This window comes from Rhagoletis pomonella, unplaced genomic scaffold (assembly GCF_013731165.1).
Source record: "Rhagoletis pomonella isolate Grant_MI unplaced genomic scaffold, Rhpom_1.0 Rhpom_scaffold_00011, whole genome shotgun sequence".
Taxonomy (NCBI): domain Eukaryota; kingdom Metazoa; phylum Arthropoda; class Insecta; order Diptera; family Tephritidae; genus Rhagoletis; species Rhagoletis pomonella.
Genome location: NW_023458565.1, coordinates 6,764,873 through 6,783,851, shown reverse-complemented (window position 1 = coordinate 6,783,851; position 18,979 = coordinate 6,764,873). Strand labels below are relative to the sequence as shown.

Here is an 18,979-nt window from a genome sequence, read left to right as displayed (position 1 = left end):
GGTAAGGCGAAATGCAAATTTGAATTACGATAAAGTTAATAGACTGAAAAAGTACATTACCACAAATTTAACTTTCAGTTCTATTGTTCCACTTTTGCTCTTCAGTGTATGTGAAACTTATTTTCTTTAAAACTGTTTTAAGAGCCATGTGAACTTAATATAAATTGTTGCTTCTTAGCAAGATTTAAATATCAAAAAAAAAACTATGGCCCGTAGTTATAGTCAAAATAAAATCGACTCCAAAGCTAGTTGCAGCTTTTTTGACAAATATCTGATTGAAAATTATGTCAAAAAGTTGCAATTACTATAGAGTCGACTTAACTTTAACTTTAACTACGGGTCAATATATTTATTGCACATCTGCGTTTAAATACACGGAGATCAAGTGTGTTAAATATATACATATATGCATACTATATTAGGGTGGGTAAATTTTTTTTCTACGTCGCTCCTAGTAGATTGGGATTCTACATAAAGTTCTATAAAAAAAAATGCATTAGACTATAACTCTAAAGTCAATTTCGAGCCTGAAAAATATACAAAAAAAAACTATCTTTAATAGTTAATAGGTTAATATGCCGATTAATATTTATTTAAGCGTTACGAATGTTTTTTAAATGAAAACTTGTACTTTGCGTTTTTTTTTGGTACGAACAATTTATTTTCGATTTAAATTTTTTATTTATCGGTCTAATCAATATCACCTCAAATGCCTCGTAACCACGTAAACCTCGCATATAAACCGATTTTCCATAGAAAATTAAGTAATTTTTCAAGGTTTACTTGGTTACGAGGCATTTGGGCGTTTAGATGAATTTCCGTCTTGGTTGACACTCATGTTTATTTGTTCATTTTTAGAAATTTTCAATTATAATACAGTTCTTTCTCTGAACCCATATAAACGCAAGTTTAAAATGTTGTAGAAAACTCAAAAAAAAAAATTAAATATTCATCCAAATTTCAAACTTTTTTGTCAGAAGCATTTACAGTATATAATTTAGTGTAGTAAGGCGCAAGTTTCAATTGTCTAAAAATTACGTTTTTCTCCCCGAAGGTGTTACGGGTTTCTTCCATATAAAAATAAATTGTGTTTATTCGTTATTTAGAAACAAATGCGGCAAAAAGGTCTAAAAATCAACGGTAATTTTTAGCGACATCAAACTTGCACATTTAAATTCAAGGGGCTTTAGAATTATATACTCAAACAAAATCAAAAAAAAGCTTGAGATTTCAACGACATTTTTTTAATATTTTTTTTTTTTATTCAAATCTAGTTCTATATGAGTTTTTATAGAGAATAAACTGTTTTTTTTTTATTGAAAATTCTTAAAGAATATCGCCGTACCCCCAGTGTTATTGATATGACCGATACTGTTTGGAAAATTATAAAAACCGAAATGAAGAAAGAACGTGCTTTAATGCGAATATTCGATTTCAGATATAAAACAAAGCTGATGTGTTATATACATACATATGTATAAAAATACAATGTGCACAAAAGTACTGCAAGTGAAAATTTACACCACAAAATAATTACGATTTTATGAATCACAGATAAAGTAAGAAAAATCACATAAAACTAGTGAAAATGACAGCCAACAACCGAATCGTCAGACAATTACAAACCTAAAAATCTTACGAAATGAATCTGTTTGCGCCAATTGTAAATCTAACCACCGATCTCTCCACCAGCCACGCCAATGAGAGCAGCTTTTTGCTCTCCAGCAATTTGTACAACGAAACATTCAATAACAGCAGCGCTCTTCTGGAGCAACGTTTTGTCAATAGTACGGACATTGGCTACTTCGACAACTATATCAATAGCAGCAGCGAGAATGCGCTCAACGAACTAATCAACAATATCAGTACCAATATATATGATTTCAGTAAACAATTACTGACCACAGTCATCAATGCAAATGCAAATGTTAACGCTATACCCGCCGCCACCACCAACACATTGCCCATCCTACCACCGGTGGCACCACCGACAACCAGCGCGTACAATACCACCAGTTATGCTAATAGTTTTGGCAGTGAAAATGTGGCAAACCACAATATGTCATTTCCTCTGCCTCAATGGCAGTTTAATGCCACAAATCTATCGTCAACGATTGTCGACCAAGGCGCGGACAGAGCTGAGAGCAGTGTTCTCGATTGGGCTGCAGTAAGCGTGAAGGATGTGAGTAAATCTGCTGATTCTTGGGTGCCAAATACACAAACCATTTACAATAATTTCGATGAGGAGGATTTTGATGGCATGGGGCCATGTCATCCGGATAATCCGAATTTCAATTGCACACAGACTGAATTTGTGAAGTTTTTGCTGGGGCCGCAAACATTGCCGCTATACAAAGTGCTGTTGGTGAGTAGAAATAAATTTGCTTCTATTTTTATAATTTGTAGATATGTATGTACGTATGTATGTACATATTAGGAATGTTAATCCCGAGATGCCGGCCTTTTTTTTGGTTGCGAAAATCCCGGGTTTATTTGCCATTTTTGGGATTTGTAATTTGCACGTATGGCAATAATAGAAACTCCTTTCCTTAACCAGTATTGGCTATATGCGATAGTAAATTTTACACACAAAAATCAATATATTCGCGAAACCATGGGCCAAATATAGTAAAATTGCATTTTTAGTTTTTCCCTCTGACGTCACTAATTCAAAAACTTATTTAAAAAATTCAGTAAAAAATGTGCTTGGAGAAGAAGTATGGGCATCAAATTAAAGAGAAAATTCTGTAGGGTTTAAACAGATAACAGATACAATTTTTTGGTGCATAAGGCCTGGTAAATATTGAAAATGTCCTTATAAAATTTTATCCTTGAAAATTCGCAATATTTGTTTTTGAAAAAATTGCATGTTTAGGACTTATATAAACTCGATAACATCCTCGAATTTCGTCCTTCTAACTTTATCAGCATAAAAAATTATTTTATTTCTAAAGAAATTTCCTCTTTCATTTGGTACCCATATTTTTATTCTGCATTGCATTGAATTTTTTAAATAATTTTTAAGTTATTGAAAAGTAATGAATGTCTAAATCCCGGGATTGTGATAGTGACATAGTATGTATGTACGTATGTATGTATCAGTTAAGAGTAGTTTGTGTGTTAGTGAATTATTAAAGTTTAGCTACAATAGCAATTTATTTGTGTCCATTGGTAAGGATTTGGGATTACTGAGCCGCAGTTTTAGGGAAATGATGGAAGCAAAAGTAGCAACATATGTATGTATTTTCGGTTTTGCTCTAATATTTTCTTTTATGTTATTTTATATTTTGTGGTTGAAAATGTTATCATTAATAAAAAATACCCACAATTCGATATGCTATTTGTATGGAAATGCCGAGCGTCGATTAAACCAGGCATGAATAATCATTTTGAGTATGTATGTCAAAAGTTTGATATATATTTATGCGTAAAACAAAAAGGAAATATTAGTTACACTGGTCAGCAGTGTTTTTGGTGCCACACAGCTAAATTTTTTTTGAAATTCAAATTGTTTAGGTTTAATCGGATTAGAGTTAATCATGTTTAAATTAGTTTTAATTAAACTAGTAATCGCAATCGTGATTAAAAAATTTATTTTAGTTAACTATTTTTTAATTTGATTAAGCAGATTTTGTAATTAATGAATTTAAAATAATATTATTATTTTAATAAAATGACTCCAAAATATTAAAAATATGCTTGATATATGCCCCAAAAATGCATATGTATAACGAATTTTTTTTGATTATCGCATAAAAAGTTTTTGTACATACATATACATAACGGGTGATTTTTTTGAGGTTAGGATTTTCATGCATTAGTATTTGACAGATCACGTGGGATTTCAGACATGGTGTCAAAGAGAAAGATGCTCAGTATGCTTTGAAATTTCATCATGAATAGACTTACTAACGAGCAACGCTTGCAAATCATTGAATTTTATTACCAAAATCAGTGTTCGGTTCGAAATGTGTTTTATCGACAAATTTTGTTCAGCGATGAGGCTCATTTCTGGTTGAATGGCTTCGTAAATAAGCAAAATTGCCGCATTTGGAGTGAAGAGCAACCAGAAGCCGTTCAAGAACTGCCCATGCATCCCGAAAAATGCACTGTTTGGTGTGGTTTGTACGCTGGTGGAATCATTGGACCGTATTTTTTCAAAGATGCTGTTGGACGCAACGTTACGGTGAATGGCGATCGCTATCGTTCGATGCTAACAAACTTTTTGTTGCCAAAAATGGAAGAACTGAACTTGGTTGACATGTGGTTTCAACAAGATGGCGCTACATGCCACACAGCTCGCGATTCTATGGCCATTTTGAGGGAAAACTTCGGAGAACAATTCATCTCAAGAAATGGACCGGTAAGTTGGCCACCAAGATCATGCGATTTGACGCCTTTAGACTATTTTTTGTGGGGCTACGTCAAGTCTAAAGTCTACAGAAATAAGCCAGCAACTATTCCAGCTTTGGAAGACAACATTTCCGAAGAAATTCGGGCTATTCCGGCCGAAATGCTCGAAAAAGTTGCCCAAAATTGGACTTTCCGAATGGACCACCTAAGACGCAGCCGCGGTCAACATTTAAATGAAATTATCTTCAAAAAGTAAATGTCATGGACCAATCTAACGTTTCAAATAAAGAACCGATGAGATTTTGCAAATTTTATGCGTTTTTTTTAAAAAAAAAGTTATCAAGCTCTTAAAAAGTCACCCGTTATGTATTGAAAATGAACGCTCTACGTCACAAGACTTTGTTGGACAGAATTTAAAAGATGACAATTATCCAGGTGAAAAATTTGCAATATTTTATTTTATTGAAGTGTTGCTGATATTGAGAAGTTACTTAGATGCAGAATAAAACTAGCTTATCAGTTCGCAAAATTTTGGAAAATGGGCGTGGCACCGCCCACTTATGATCGCATATATGTATCTCGGTAACCGTTCTACCTGTTTGTACCAAACTCGGTATGGTTATTGTGCTTGCCACATAAAAGCAAAACGTTGAAAATTATTGAAATCAGACTAAAATTATGGTCGCTTTTCATATAACGGTAAATTTCAGGAATGCTTGAAACTCCAATATTTCGAAATTTAAGGACGCTAATTTACTCAAAATTGATACACGCGGCTTACCATGTAGCGGTTGCTTTCAGAAAGGTGAAAAACATATATTTAATACTTGCGCCGGGTATTTAATGTTCGGCTCCGCCCGAACTTAGGCTTTCTTACTTGTTGTACTTGCATTATTGTACCACAGGAAATAAAAGCATGGGTATTTGTTTTTTTTTTTATATATGTTACCGCATAACGATAATCCTTTTTTTATCGGAAAGATGGTACCTCAGGGGTGGTCTCGTAATAATTTTGTTTAGATCCAATAATTGGATAGTGAAGAAATTAACGATAACCTTAAATTTGTAAATGAGAATTCAAGTCATTTAATTCCTTTTGAGTGAAAGGTTTGTAAACGCTAAATCTTGGAATAAAATATTTCAATAGGTGCTTCCTTTTAATTTAAGAAGGGTCTTCTAGCCTATTTAAAGTCTAAATAAATCATTTTTCAACGTAAACAACACGAAAAGTAGCACAATAGAAGTAAGAGTTATCAAAGTGATTCTTGTTTTCCAACCATTGCATTGGCACTCCGAACCTCAGACGGTTTCTTTTATCACTGGCCCAACGTCAAAAAAAATAAATAAATGTTGATCATAGCAATTTGTGAATAGCTTTCCACTTAATAAATCACAGTCTATGTATGTTCAAAAACTAATTTCAAATAGCGTCCATGGAAATTCGTTCCTATAAGAGATAAATCAATGCCCAGGCAGAAATTAACTCCACCGTACCGTCCAATGCTTTCAAATGCGTTTACCATCTAACTATAACTCTCTATACAACCTTAGATCAGCTATTTCAGACAACAAACAAACAACAGTTAAAATAGGTGAAAACACACTGCATGATTTTCCTATACTCGTACCTCAAATATTAGTATACATATATTTAGAACTTTTTCAACAACTTACATTAACGTACAACAACTTTTTTCTTCAGTAAAACTTATTTTTATTTAACAAACAGGCTACCTACTTCAATAACTTTGAAAATAGCAATTTAAGTAACCTTGAAAATTCAATTTAAATATCGCCCATACGCGTCCTATCCCTAATAAAAAACTCTATTTTGCACGGCAAATTAGTTTGGTGTTGGTTTTGGCGCTGGCCCAGCAGACGCCTTTACGGTGTAGCTTAAGCAGCGTTACTGCGAGCAGTAAAAGCAAATATTTATCTATTTATTTTTGCTGATAATCCTATTTTCTGCTTCACTGTTTGCCGTTAACCCTTCACAGTTTAATAACAACGTCCCTTGCATGCCTTTATATGCATACATATTTACATAAGTACAATAAATATACCATGGCTGTAGGCAGATGCATAATCAATTTAATTTACCCACACAATAGGTAAATTTGCACCTAACTAAATAGTTGGAGCTGGCCATGCGGACAAAATACATACATATTTATTTATAGCGCAAAAAGAATTTAATAACAATTTAATATAACTTCAATCTGCTAGATATGGAACGCCAAGTTAAGCGGCAGCAAGATATTGAAATATTTACATAAATAATGTGGTTATTCATACTCAGGTTATTTGGTTAAAAATTATTATTCTGTAGCGTATTTTATTGTTGTAAACTGAATACAAAATATAACCACATAATCAGATAACCAGATAACCTGATAGCCAGGCAAGCGTGAACAGCCACAATGTAAAGGCCGATGTACTTAAAGAATTCGGAGCATTATTAGCTAATTTTTCTAAAATAAAATATGTATTATCATTATATATATTTATATTGGTAGCATGCTTATGTAGGAGTATATGTATGTATGAATTACATCCCACTAGAACTTGAAGGGAGATCTCCCAATGTGAGGAATAAAAGAGTACTTTCCTTTGTCCTGATTGCGGAGCAATAGGAGAGATTTGTCGGTTTTGACCTCCTTTATAACTCCCTTAGGTATTAAATCGGAGATCTCCTAAGCGAGCAACAAAATACTCCCAGAGGCATAATTTTGGAGCAATAAACGATTTTTGTCGACTTTGTATTTTTTTATTACTCGTTTAGGAGCCAAACGGGAGATCTACGAAGTGAGCTATTAAAGAATACTCCCCGAGCAATCGAATTCCTTTTGATTGTTACTGGAGCACCTGTTAGGCACCTCGTTCAAAAGAAATTTTGTGCTATTGGAAAAATTTATCATGAAAACAAAAGATAATATTCCTTATTGAAAAAAGAAAAGCAGGAAGCAATCAATTAAATGGGACAGCCAAAGTTAAGACCCGTCGGTATGTATGACAACATTTGCCTCAGCTTATTAATGGTTGCATTACATACATACCTACATAAGTCAGCATAAAATTTCTGTCTGAGGTCGGCTGCAAGTTTTAGCATCATAAAGGGTTGGGTCTCTTTGCTCTACCAGGTGAATACCAATCAAACACTCTCTAGAGAAGCATCCTCGTCACAATAATTTTATATTGTTCAACGTTCATATAATTTTTCTATACAATTATTCAATGAGCCTTATTTATGTACATATGTATGTTTTACCTGTTTACTAGTGTAAGATGTCATATTAGCGTATATACATATGTATATGTGTATGTTATAAAAAAATTAATAAATGCTGCGTAAGATAACAAAATATTTTTATGTAAATGGCTTGTTTTGAAGCTCCATGCGAAGGAATATAAGACAATAGAAATGTTCTTTTTTTACTCGTACAGGCGGTTTGTGGGTTGACTTTGATGGGCTTACTCCTTTATTGCTCGTTCGGGAGGTATATAGGATGTCTTTCTTTGTACCCTCCCTCGTTGCCTTCTTGGGGGGTTTCTGGGATATGTAGTAGTGTACTCTCTGATCGTTCGTTTAGGAGGTCAAAGGGAAAACTCGCCCTCCTAGGACATCCCGTGTTAAACGGGACATACAAAATAACACGCTTTCATAAATCAAAATATTTAAGTTTTGTGAAATGAAATCAGTTTTATGAATTTTAAAATATGTAACCAACCCTCAGTCACGCGTTTCGCTGTTTTGCTTTATTTGTTAACTTGCTTTTGAAGCTAAAAGCCTAAAAGTATATTTAATGTAGCGGTTCAAAGTTATTACTTACAAATAAAATATATAAAATTTTATTTTCGTCCGTAAAATCGTCTGCAACCTTTTTAGCACATTAATTTACAAATTGGTAATTTTACCTTTTTCCCACAATTACCTCACTGCACACTGGGGTGAAAACCAAAAGTTTTCGCAAAATTTTTGAAGTATGCAAGTACATACATATGCACAGATGTGTATTTAATGTATGAATTCGAATTTCCTTGCAGCCACCTCCAGAACTGAAGAATATCGAGAATTAGATCAGAATTTTTATTTTTATTTTTTGAAATCGGTTAATATTTAATCGTGCCGCCTTGGGCCTTGAAGTTTCCATATATTTTATATGCGCAAATTTTTTGTTTGCAGAATTCCTTTAAAAAACCTTGCTGCAAAAAATTGTACGTACAAAAAATCAATATACACGCGAAACTAATGGCCAAATATACATAGTAGCAGCTTTCCTCTTTGAAGTCAGAACTTTTTTAAAAGACTTTGAAATAAAAAAAGGAAATAAAAAAAAATCATTGAAATGGGTGCAAAATAAAAGAGAAAATTCTATAGAAATATATAAAACCCTCATAAGAGTAAAGTCTACAAGTAGAGTCTTACAAAACCTTTATAAAACCGATTGGTATTCACACATAGAAAAGAAATATATATCGGTAAGAATGGCTCATATACAGTGGTGGAAAAATAAATAGGAACACGACATTTTAACAAATTTTTCATATTTTTTTTTGTTTATTTAATATTTATTATACACATATACAGTGGTGGAAAAATAAATAGGAGCACGACATTTTAACAAATTTTTCCTATTTTTTTTTGTTATTTAACATTTATTATTTTTTATAAAAGTATACTTCATTATCTAACAAAAACCATACAAATTTATATTTCTAACTTTGTGCAAAAATTATAAAAATTTCGCAAAGTTGCTTCAAAATTTTCAACTTTTTAATCAGTTTTTAAGGATTTTTTTTTTGAGTATGCAGTTTTATAGCCCATTAAATTTTAGTAAAATAAAGTGCAAAAGTTTACAAAAATCGCGTTGATTTTTGATAATTTTTATTCTGAATGTATTACGCAGTTCTTTCCATACAAAAAAAAAAAATTTCGTACATACTTTTTATGGAAGAAAAAGCGTTTAAAAAAATTGCCAAAAATCAACGCGATTTTTAGTAAAATGAAACTTACACTTTATTCTACCAAAATTTAATGGGTTATAAAACTGCATACCCAACAAATTTCTAAATCATCTGATTAAAAAGTGGCAGGTTTGCAGATTTTTTATAATTTTTGCATAAAATTTGAAATATGAATTCATATGTTTGTTGTTAGATAATCGGCTATACTTTTATAAAAAAATAATAGATATTAAATAAACAAAATACAAGTAGGAAAAATTTGTTAAAATGTCGTGTCGCTATTTATTTTCCAGTACTGTATGTATGAAAAATTACACAGGCGACGCCTCTAGCCATTGAGCGTCTCACCTTTAAGCTATCGCTGAATTTTGTTTTTTCATCCCCCCTTCGCGAAATTCTCGCTACGCCACTGATTCAATATAACTTTTTGCACGGGAACTGTCTTCTATAAAAATGTAGCCGGAAATGTCACCTACTGTCTTTCCGACGAATAAATTAACCACCAGTTTGATGCAAATAGATTAGTGTTGCCATATGTATGAGCATCATCAATATCATATGTGGCCCAATATATGCAATTATTTGATCTAAAGCCAAGCTAGGTATAGTTATTTTGTGTCCCTATCAATCAAAAATGCTTTCCATAACAGTTTTGTTACTTTTGTACTTAAAAAAATTTGCATATATTTAACTACGAATGATTATTTTTTTTGGCCAAAACATTTTTGTTTTGAGACCAGTGTGCATTGACAAACCAAATGAATTGATATTTTTCATTTCTTTCCGCCGAATAAATGTACCGCACCTTCTATTTACTTTGGCCACTGAAAGCAGTCAAAATGGAGTCTACTCGTATTCTGAATATTTACATACAGTTTGCGGCGAAGGTGTTAGACGTTTCTTTATGCTCATTCATTTGGAAATGTTATTTTCATGTACGCTAAGGTGTTCAAACAAACTTCAATTTGCATTAGCTAGTTTATTAAAATTTTGGTCAAATCAGTGTGTATGTATACGATGAAAGCATAAAAACTGCTCAGTTATTAAACTTCATTCAATTTTAGTATACAAAAAGTACGAATTTTGTTTTTGAATTATAAATAAAAAAAAACTATCTAAGGTCATTATTAAAACTTCAAATCCAAAATATATAAACATGCTCTTTGTTCAGACTTCCTATATTGTATGCTGCAATATTTTCAGTTAAAACAAAATAATGTTTTGCTATTTTTTAATTAATTTTTTTTCCAAACTTCCTGCTTAATTTAAATAATTATTTTATAGTCGAAAGCATAAATTCTCCTCTTTTGTTTTGGGTTTTGGGAAACTTTTTAATTGCTACGAGAGTTCGTCAAAAACTGAGTTTGTTCTTTTTCCATTCCCCCTGCTAGTTTAGTGCAAACTTTAAGCAGTCACTTAATGCGTTTAAAAGTATTTTATTTAGTTGAAATGCCACAGTGGAATGCACTTCTAAAGTAAATAGTATGTCAATGTGTGTGCAGCACTATGAGCTTATATGCGCAAGTTGCCCGCCCCTTTAAAAATCTATTATCGCTTAGCTGCAGCGCTGGCAAGTACTACATACATACATATTGCTCTTTTACTGGATGAACTTTATCTTACTAATCTACATGGGCCACTCCATACAAAATTTACACCTCAATATTTTTTTTTGGTGTGAAATATTTTATTTGTACATTCTTTACCGAAACAAAGAATCATCATCATGATATTCGAAAATCTCTAAAAAAAAAGTCCGAAATTTTGAACTCACAAAAACGTACATGTCGTCGATATTTTTGCAAAGCCGCCCATCGAGTAGTTGCATAAAAATCGTGAAATTGTTGTTAAAACTACAGATTTGTAAAATAATAGCTAGAGAAAATACCGCCTATCAAGCAGTGTTGGCACTAGTCGATTGATTTTTTAATCATTTAGTTAATTCGATTAAATTTAATCCGACAACAGTTAATCATGATTAATTTTAATCTGATTAAATAGTTAATCGTAATCACGAATAAAAAAATTAATTTCTAATCATAAACCCTTAATTTGATTAAGTAGGTTTGGTGATTAAGTAATTTATGCTGGAATTTTCCTGTGCAAACAAAGTCAGTTAATCGGGTTTGGCTAAGTCGGGTTTCCTCATCAATTTAAGCAATTTGGTGGGCATTTTTATTAAGACCTAAATCAACAGACGTTTTACAAACCAGGTTTTAATATCACATGTGCGCTGGGTTGTAAAAGTTCCCAGTTTATGCATTACTAATAATAATAATTATAATTTTTATAAGCCTAAAACACAACATAATTACTATAACTGATGTCAGGTTTAAAATTCGGACAAACTAGACAACTTAAACAGATTTTCTTTTTAATTGGATTAACGATTAATGATTAAAATGATAAAAAATCGTAATCGCAGCCAGTTATTAAGGATTAAAAAAGATTTAATCATTAATCGTACAGTTGATTACGATTAATTCATTTTAATTGTCAGTCGCGATTAACATTTTAATCGTTAATCAGATTAACATTTTACCAACAGTGCTATCAAAGCAAAGTCTATTAAGAAAAACTAGTTTTTCGCTCTCATATGTATGAGTGCGGTAAGATCGGCGGTTTTGCAAAAACACCGACGATATGTATCTTTTTTCAATTTATTGCAGTTAATAGACTATTTATCGGAGAAAATCGTTAAAGTAATAAAAATGTGCGCAATTACCTCGGCTTTGCAATAGAGTATGAGATAGATTAAAAATAATAATTTATTGTACTAAAAATTTAATTGTTTTTAATTAATTCTTTGGTTAAATATACATAATTTAATTTTTTTTCCAATCTAAATAGTTGTCAAACTTTGTAGAGTACAGTGTAAATATTTGAGAATGGAAAAACCACAACTGTAGAAGTTACGAGTTCTTTTATGCCTGCGTACATTGAGTTTCAGCGCGCCAGGCATTCGCTGCCAGTGCTGTGTTGAGTGCTGCAGATTAATCTGCACACACCTCATCTGCATCGTGGTCTGCATCGGCGATGTTGACGTCCTTCACCAACTTGCTCGCATCGTCAGAAGCCTTGTCGCTTTCCTGATTCCTCCGTAGGGGGCAAACAAATACGCGCACGTGGCCTCTGAGGGACGCACCCAGCTAAGAAGTCCAAAGAGGCCTAGTCCGCGTATCTAATAACCCTGTATTCCCGAAAGGAACCAGAGGAATCAAACTCCGAATGGGGATCCGCAGGCTTATCGAGGACCTAGTCTCGAGACTCGATAGCTTGACGTCGATCTCCACCCAGTGCTTTTGCATGGGTACCGGCGTCTTCGAGTTTTGTCCGACTATGTCCATCAACAGATTGTCTTTGGCAACGTCACTTAAACGGCGTTGCAGCATTTTAGGGTTAGCCTGGTTAAGCTTCTATCTCTATCTGTAGGGAACGATTTCTCTTTTGAGATTCGCCCTTTTGCGTTATGTCAGGTGGTTTGGGGTTTTCCGATTGCTTCTCTTTTCAGGGGCTATCATATTCCTCAACTAGCTTTTTTTAGTCTTCAGTGCCCATCAACTCATAGGAGCCGCTTGGGGCCGAGTTATGGTAGCCCTTTTCCTGATTTGATTCAGGGACTTATAGTGTTTTCTTTTACCTCTCTTCGCCCCCAGCTTCCGTTGTACTATGGCTGATACTACCGGCGGGGCTAGGGGCAGAAGCACATTCTTGGGTGTTGGGATACGTTGTTTTGAATCCCTGGGTGCTGATTTTTCTTCTGCTTTTGTCTCCGTTATACTGTGGGTGGTACTACCGGGAACACTTTCAAATGTCTCCTGACTGGAGCCAAGTAGGGTGTCCTCATCAGACTCCGTAACAACGGGGCCCGGGCTCAGATAAGAAAGTGCCGAAGTTGTTAGTCCAGGGTTCGTAGCAGTGTCCGTCATCGAATTTGTGCTGGTTTGTGTTTTTGGTTTTGTTCTCTTGTTTCGTCATTCATTGTTTTTTGTTATTTTTTTGGAAAGGGCCCGTCACTCGAACGCGGGCCGTAAGGGTGGGTAACTCTGTAAATTTTGGTGTGCTGACTCAGTAACTCCAACTCACTTTAATGAGTCAGCACAGTGAGCTGGCACAAGTGTGCTATCGCACAACTGGTATGTACATCGAAATTTTTGATGATGTTAGTAATCGAAATCGATTTAGAAAAGATTATCTTTAGCTTCTGTTCGTAGCTGTCCGGCAAAATTTTAGAAAGCTGATTTCAACTGGTGAGTTCATTTGCAAAATAATTCCCCTTGGATGTATTAACTTCTAGCCCAGTTATGCATACTTAGCTTTGCTTGAGAGTTGTCATACAAGAATCTGTTAAATGGGCTATGCATGTAAGCGGTTACCCAACGCATAGCACTTCACATGTAGAATTCTGTTTGGTTTTGATTTTAACGTAAAAATGGTATAACAGTGCAAGTATGCATAACTGGGCTATTCGCCTTGCTTCTTGTTAAATTTGGAAATCGTATATTCAATTGATGGTTAGTCTAGTGATGCCATCTATTATGGTACTTTTTGGAAGATCGTATTGTGTGAATGTGTCAGCTCATCAATTGAGTTACCACATCGACACAGTTCTAAACAATGCAAGCCGCACCGAGCTATGCAAGTGTCAGCACATCAACTGAGTTACCATATCGACTCTGTAGCACACTGAGCTATACATTGTCAGCACATAAACTGAGTTACTGAGTTAAAAACTTTTTCAGAGGTGAGTCTGAGCGTGCGGCACAGTTCTAAGAGTCAGCACAGTAAATCAGCACAGTTCTGAGTTACCCACCTCTAGCGGGCCGGCATATGTACAGAAGGCACTTATACCTCCGACTTTGCCCGGGAATCGGAGGGGACCGTTCGCGAGCAGCTATTCAATATAAATCCGCGGAGCCGCGGTTTCAATCAAGGGCTTACTTTTTTTTATAAACTACTTCATAAACTCGAAGGCCATACGAAAAGTTCACAACTGACTCAATAATCTTTAAAAAATTTGCATACATACATATTTCATTTATTATAAATTTACAGCGCAAATAGGAGGAAAGACATTTCCATAAATAATTCCCTTAAGTTCATAAGAGCGATAAAAACTTTCTGAAAACTGTCACCTAAAGTTCTGCTCAATAAAAATTATCTCGTAGAGATATGAATTCATACTTCATACTAAAACGTTGTTGCTATTCACTGATCTGGAAAGTAATAATTTTTTTCGTGGCGATTAGAATGCAATAAATAAGTAAGTAAGGTGCTTATATAAACATTTCCTTACGCATACATTTTGAAATATTCACAATGTTTTTAAGCTAAGTTTGTTACTTTTTTCTATAAAAATATTGCGCAAGTTTTAACTAAAACCATATAAATCAAAGTTTCAAACTTTATACAAAATTTGGTTTAATAGCCCATAATATTTTAATGTAATTAAGTGCAAGTTTCGACCGGCCAAAACTCGCCCTGCTTTTAAATAACTTTTTTGTTTTTTTTTGTGACAAATTTTACGGTAAATTTTGTATAAAATTTAAAACTTTTTTTGAAATGATTCTGTGTAAAGCTCGGTCAATATTTTTTTAGAAAATAACAAACAAAACTTTACTTTAAGCTCGCTGTGAATTAAAAAAAAAAAAGTTGACACGTGGTCACTTCTTTGAGTTACTGTATAAACCTGCATGTATGCATTTGGATATTATTCGATTGCAAATTCCGGTGGTGGTTGATATTGAGCTTCTCACAAATAACATTTAAACTTTTGCAAAATGTTGTTAATTTAATTGCGCAAATTTGCTGAAACCATCGTAATATTTTCTTTAGTGGCGCACAAGTAGGTTTCGAATTTGTGATTCGATAACGATATGACATCAGTGAAACCATTTAAAGCGCACCATTGACCTTTTTGATACGATAGCCGTTTGCTTGTATGCCTTAATATGAATGAGCAAAGCTTTTTACCCAAACAGCCGAAAAGTTAGCCATTATTGACGCTTAACTTGTTTTTGCCTGTTTTGTTGATAGCTAAATTTAAAAGAATAAAATGTGTATATATAGCTACTTCAAAATGTACACGAGCATATAATCTTTCAGAGTGAATGTTCAGCATTCTATCAGCAAGGGTGATGATGCCTTTTGGTCTGATTATGGCAACTTAACGTAACTTACAGGCTCTTACTTAAACATTCTCTTAAATGGATGTTGCCTATAACTGAACAGCCGAAACTTAACGTAACTTAATGTCACGTCGAAATCTATTTCATTTTGATTTTCGAAGCTCTACGTTCCGTTAAGTTAAGTTAAGTTAAGTTAAGGTAAGTTGCCATAATCAGGCTTTTAAAATGGTTACTTGCTACACTCAGATGTATGTAAATAAAAACAAATTTAGGTAGGCGTGGTGTAAAAAATACAAAAATTATTTTAATCTACAATGGGTGGAAGATTAATTCTATGAACAAAAATGTTCATGTTAAAAAAATCATTTCCTCAAATAAAATTTCTGGATATTTTCTCAGCCTTCAGTAATGCCACTAATGAAGGGATACCCATGAGCTGGAGTTGTAAAATGGTAAAAAAAAATTCACAAATCAAATGTATTTTGTGTAAAATTCGGAGAATATGTCCTCGATTGTCCCAACAATAAAACTACATTTGATTTGCCAAATTTACATTAGCAACAACAATATTAAATAGCAACGAATGCGAATGTTATGCGCCTCGAAGTGCGGCGAAATTTTAATAAATCAACGCTGGACTAAAATGAAATTCGTTCAAAACCTGCTGTCAGCTGGGGATGAGCTTCTCTATAGAGCTGGAAAACTATCGATAGTATTGATGGTTTGCCTTTTATAGTCGCTATCGGCACCATCGATAGTGTCGTTTTTAGTTTGTTACTATCGATAGTTACTTCTCTTTTTCCACTACTCTATCATTCCTATTTTAAGTTTATTGGTGCAAAGGCAAATAAAGCGAAAAAGTTCATATAAAAGTGCGACTTTAAACTTAATTACTCATTGAAAACGAAACAATGCTATAGTATCGATGGTGCAAAACTTAAACTAGAGAAAATATCGATAGTTTTCAAGCTCTACTTCTCTACTTCGAAGAATTTCAAAAAGTGGGTTAGCAAAAATGTTTAAAATGAAAACCTACTGCATACGAGAATTTCAGTTTTATACAGTTTTTTCGCGAGCAGGATTTTTATTGTAAAGAGCAGGCTGTCGCTTTTTTTCTATGGCTTGGTATCGAAACAGTAGATGCACAATCCACAATTTGGATAATAAGATTTTTTAAGCTATAGAAAATTAAGAGTGGAATAGATTGAAGCATAGGTAGCCAAACAGGCTAGCATATAAAGGGTACGACTGCGACTCGACATCGATTTTTAACTGACTTCCAAAAAAGGTGGAGGTTATCAGTTCGTCGGAATATTTTTTTTCAATGTATGTAACCGTATAACTTTGGACCACGTCAACCGATTTCTATAATTCTTTTTGCATCGGAAAGGTTGTGTCTCAGAGTGGTCCCATACTAATCTGGTTTCGATCCGATCATTGTATCATGAAATATATATATATATTTTTTTTAAGTCGTTTTTTTTTTGCTAAAAATTACTTGTTATGCTGGTGTCGCATTTTCATTGTACACTTCTCTTTTCGTGTTCGATTCTAAAATAAAGGCAAAAGGTAAGAAAACTTTGTATTTGTTTCTTAAAATATCCCGTTTTTGTAAGGCAAAAAAGGCACATTCTCTGCCCTTTGAAGCTTTGTTAGTGGAGAAACTTGCCCTGAAAATCAGATGGTTCCGCAAAACGACAAAATTATGAAATGCGTGAGCTAGGCAAGGACAAGAAGGCAAAAACATGCCCTTTACTGGGTTGGGTGTAGCATCAAACACATTTTGCACCGTGAAAGGGCAAAATTTTTTGCGATAAACGAAATAACCATGAAAAATCGATCATTCGAGGCAAAATCCAGTGCTCACGATATTTGGACAACATCGGTTTAATGGCTCGATGACTTCCTTCGATATTCTTGGCGACAAACAAAAGTCTCTTCTCAAAAAAAATTTTGCGGAATTTTTTAGATTTTGCTAATTATTCCTGGTGCAATTATTCAAAGTGCAAGTTTGAAGTCACTGGAAAATCGCGTTGATTTTTGGTAATTTTTTTCACGCAAGTTCTTCCATACAAAGTATATTCGACAATTATTTTTTGTATGGATAAAATGAGCAACACCTTCCACTAAAACATTGGCAAAAAATCAACGCGATTTTCTAGAAACCTTAAACTTGCGTTTTGTCATACTAAAATTGAATGGACTATAAAACTGCATACTTAGAATTTTTTTAAAAGATCTGAATAGAAAGTTGCAAATTAGTGTGCAAATTTATTGAATTTTCCTGAATTTTGCACAAAGTTTACAGATTTTATTTTTATGTATTTTGTTGTAAAATAATCTATATTTTTATAAAAAATTATCGAAAATAAATTAGAATAAAAAACTTTGGACATATTGCGAAAAATTCACTGTGTCAATACTTTTGTTCGTCACTGTATATGTATATACAAATACATCTTTTGGGCGTTATTTGGAGTAGAATATCTACAATACTAAAAAAACATGTTAAATACTCTTTTGGAAAGGATACTTAGCTATCCGAAAAAAAAACATTTTTTTTAGTTTTTCACTGGATACGTTACACTTAACATTTGCGGTACATTGCATTACGACTTAATATATACTAGTTCTAAACAACTTATTCGCTAACTTTTAATGTATCCAGTTAAACTAATTTATTTTCTATCGTCCAGAACTTTATCAGCCACTTGTACTTTTTTTTTTGTGGTACTATTGAAAACTCTTTTTAGGTTCGTCAAAAATCTTTCGACAAACGGACCAAAATAATTAAATTAAAACGCATGGACAGGATAAGAATTAGTGTCAGAAGCAGCTGATAGATATAGTGAATAGTAATACTAGTGAATACTAATAATCACCAATATGTAAAATATTTTAAAGAAAGAAAAAATCTGACGGATTTACTTTTCTGTGGAATCGACCATATGCAAATTGATTATTGTCTGAGGCCAGTTGAGAAATAAGACAGCATTTTGGTTTATTTAAAAGAAGCTTCCGAGTGTCTAAACCGGTAATGGGTACCGCCTTGCCCGCGGGCAAAGCTCTTTTAAGCTTTCTATATATTTTGTACAGGGTAAGAGTTAAAGCTCTGTCTGCCCATCGCTGGTCTAAACCCTATATAACATTAACTTTCGCAAAATGATTTAAATACAAAAATTTAATATCCAAGTAAAAAATTGTGAGATGAAGACTTAAATAAATTCAACGACTGTACTTTTACTACAAAACTATTCATAGCGAAATTGTATTGAAATATTTGGAAATCCTTGTAGCGCTGCAATTTCGCTTTTGGATATTTGTGTGCAAATTATACAAAATGAAATTATTTGCGTAGGCGAACTTAAAATGTTTATAAGTATAATATTTGTTTGTATGTATGTATATGCATATTGCCTGTGTCGACCAGCCTCGATGCATTGGAGTGCAAATACTTGGAAATATCGTTTTAATGGTGGAAAATTGCAAAGAGCAGATTAAATTGTTTGCATTAATGTGTTAAATTGGTTTCT

At 33.4% G+C, this 18,979-nt stretch overlaps 1 protein-coding gene across 1 annotated transcript in view; it reads left to right on the top strand.

Annotated features, from left to right (window-relative positions):
* The first annotated feature begins 1,642 nt into the window (after window positions 1–1,642).
* Window positions 1,643–18,979, top strand: part of LOC118747132 (neuropeptides capa receptor-like) — a 43,588-nt gene continuing 26,251 nt past the window's right edge. Inside the window, exon 1 of the mRNA XM_036481120.1 lies at window positions 1,643–2,365. Within this exon, the coding sequence (XP_036337013.1) occupies window positions 1,643–2,365 (723 nt within the window). The remainder of the gene's footprint in view (window positions 2,366–18,979) is intronic.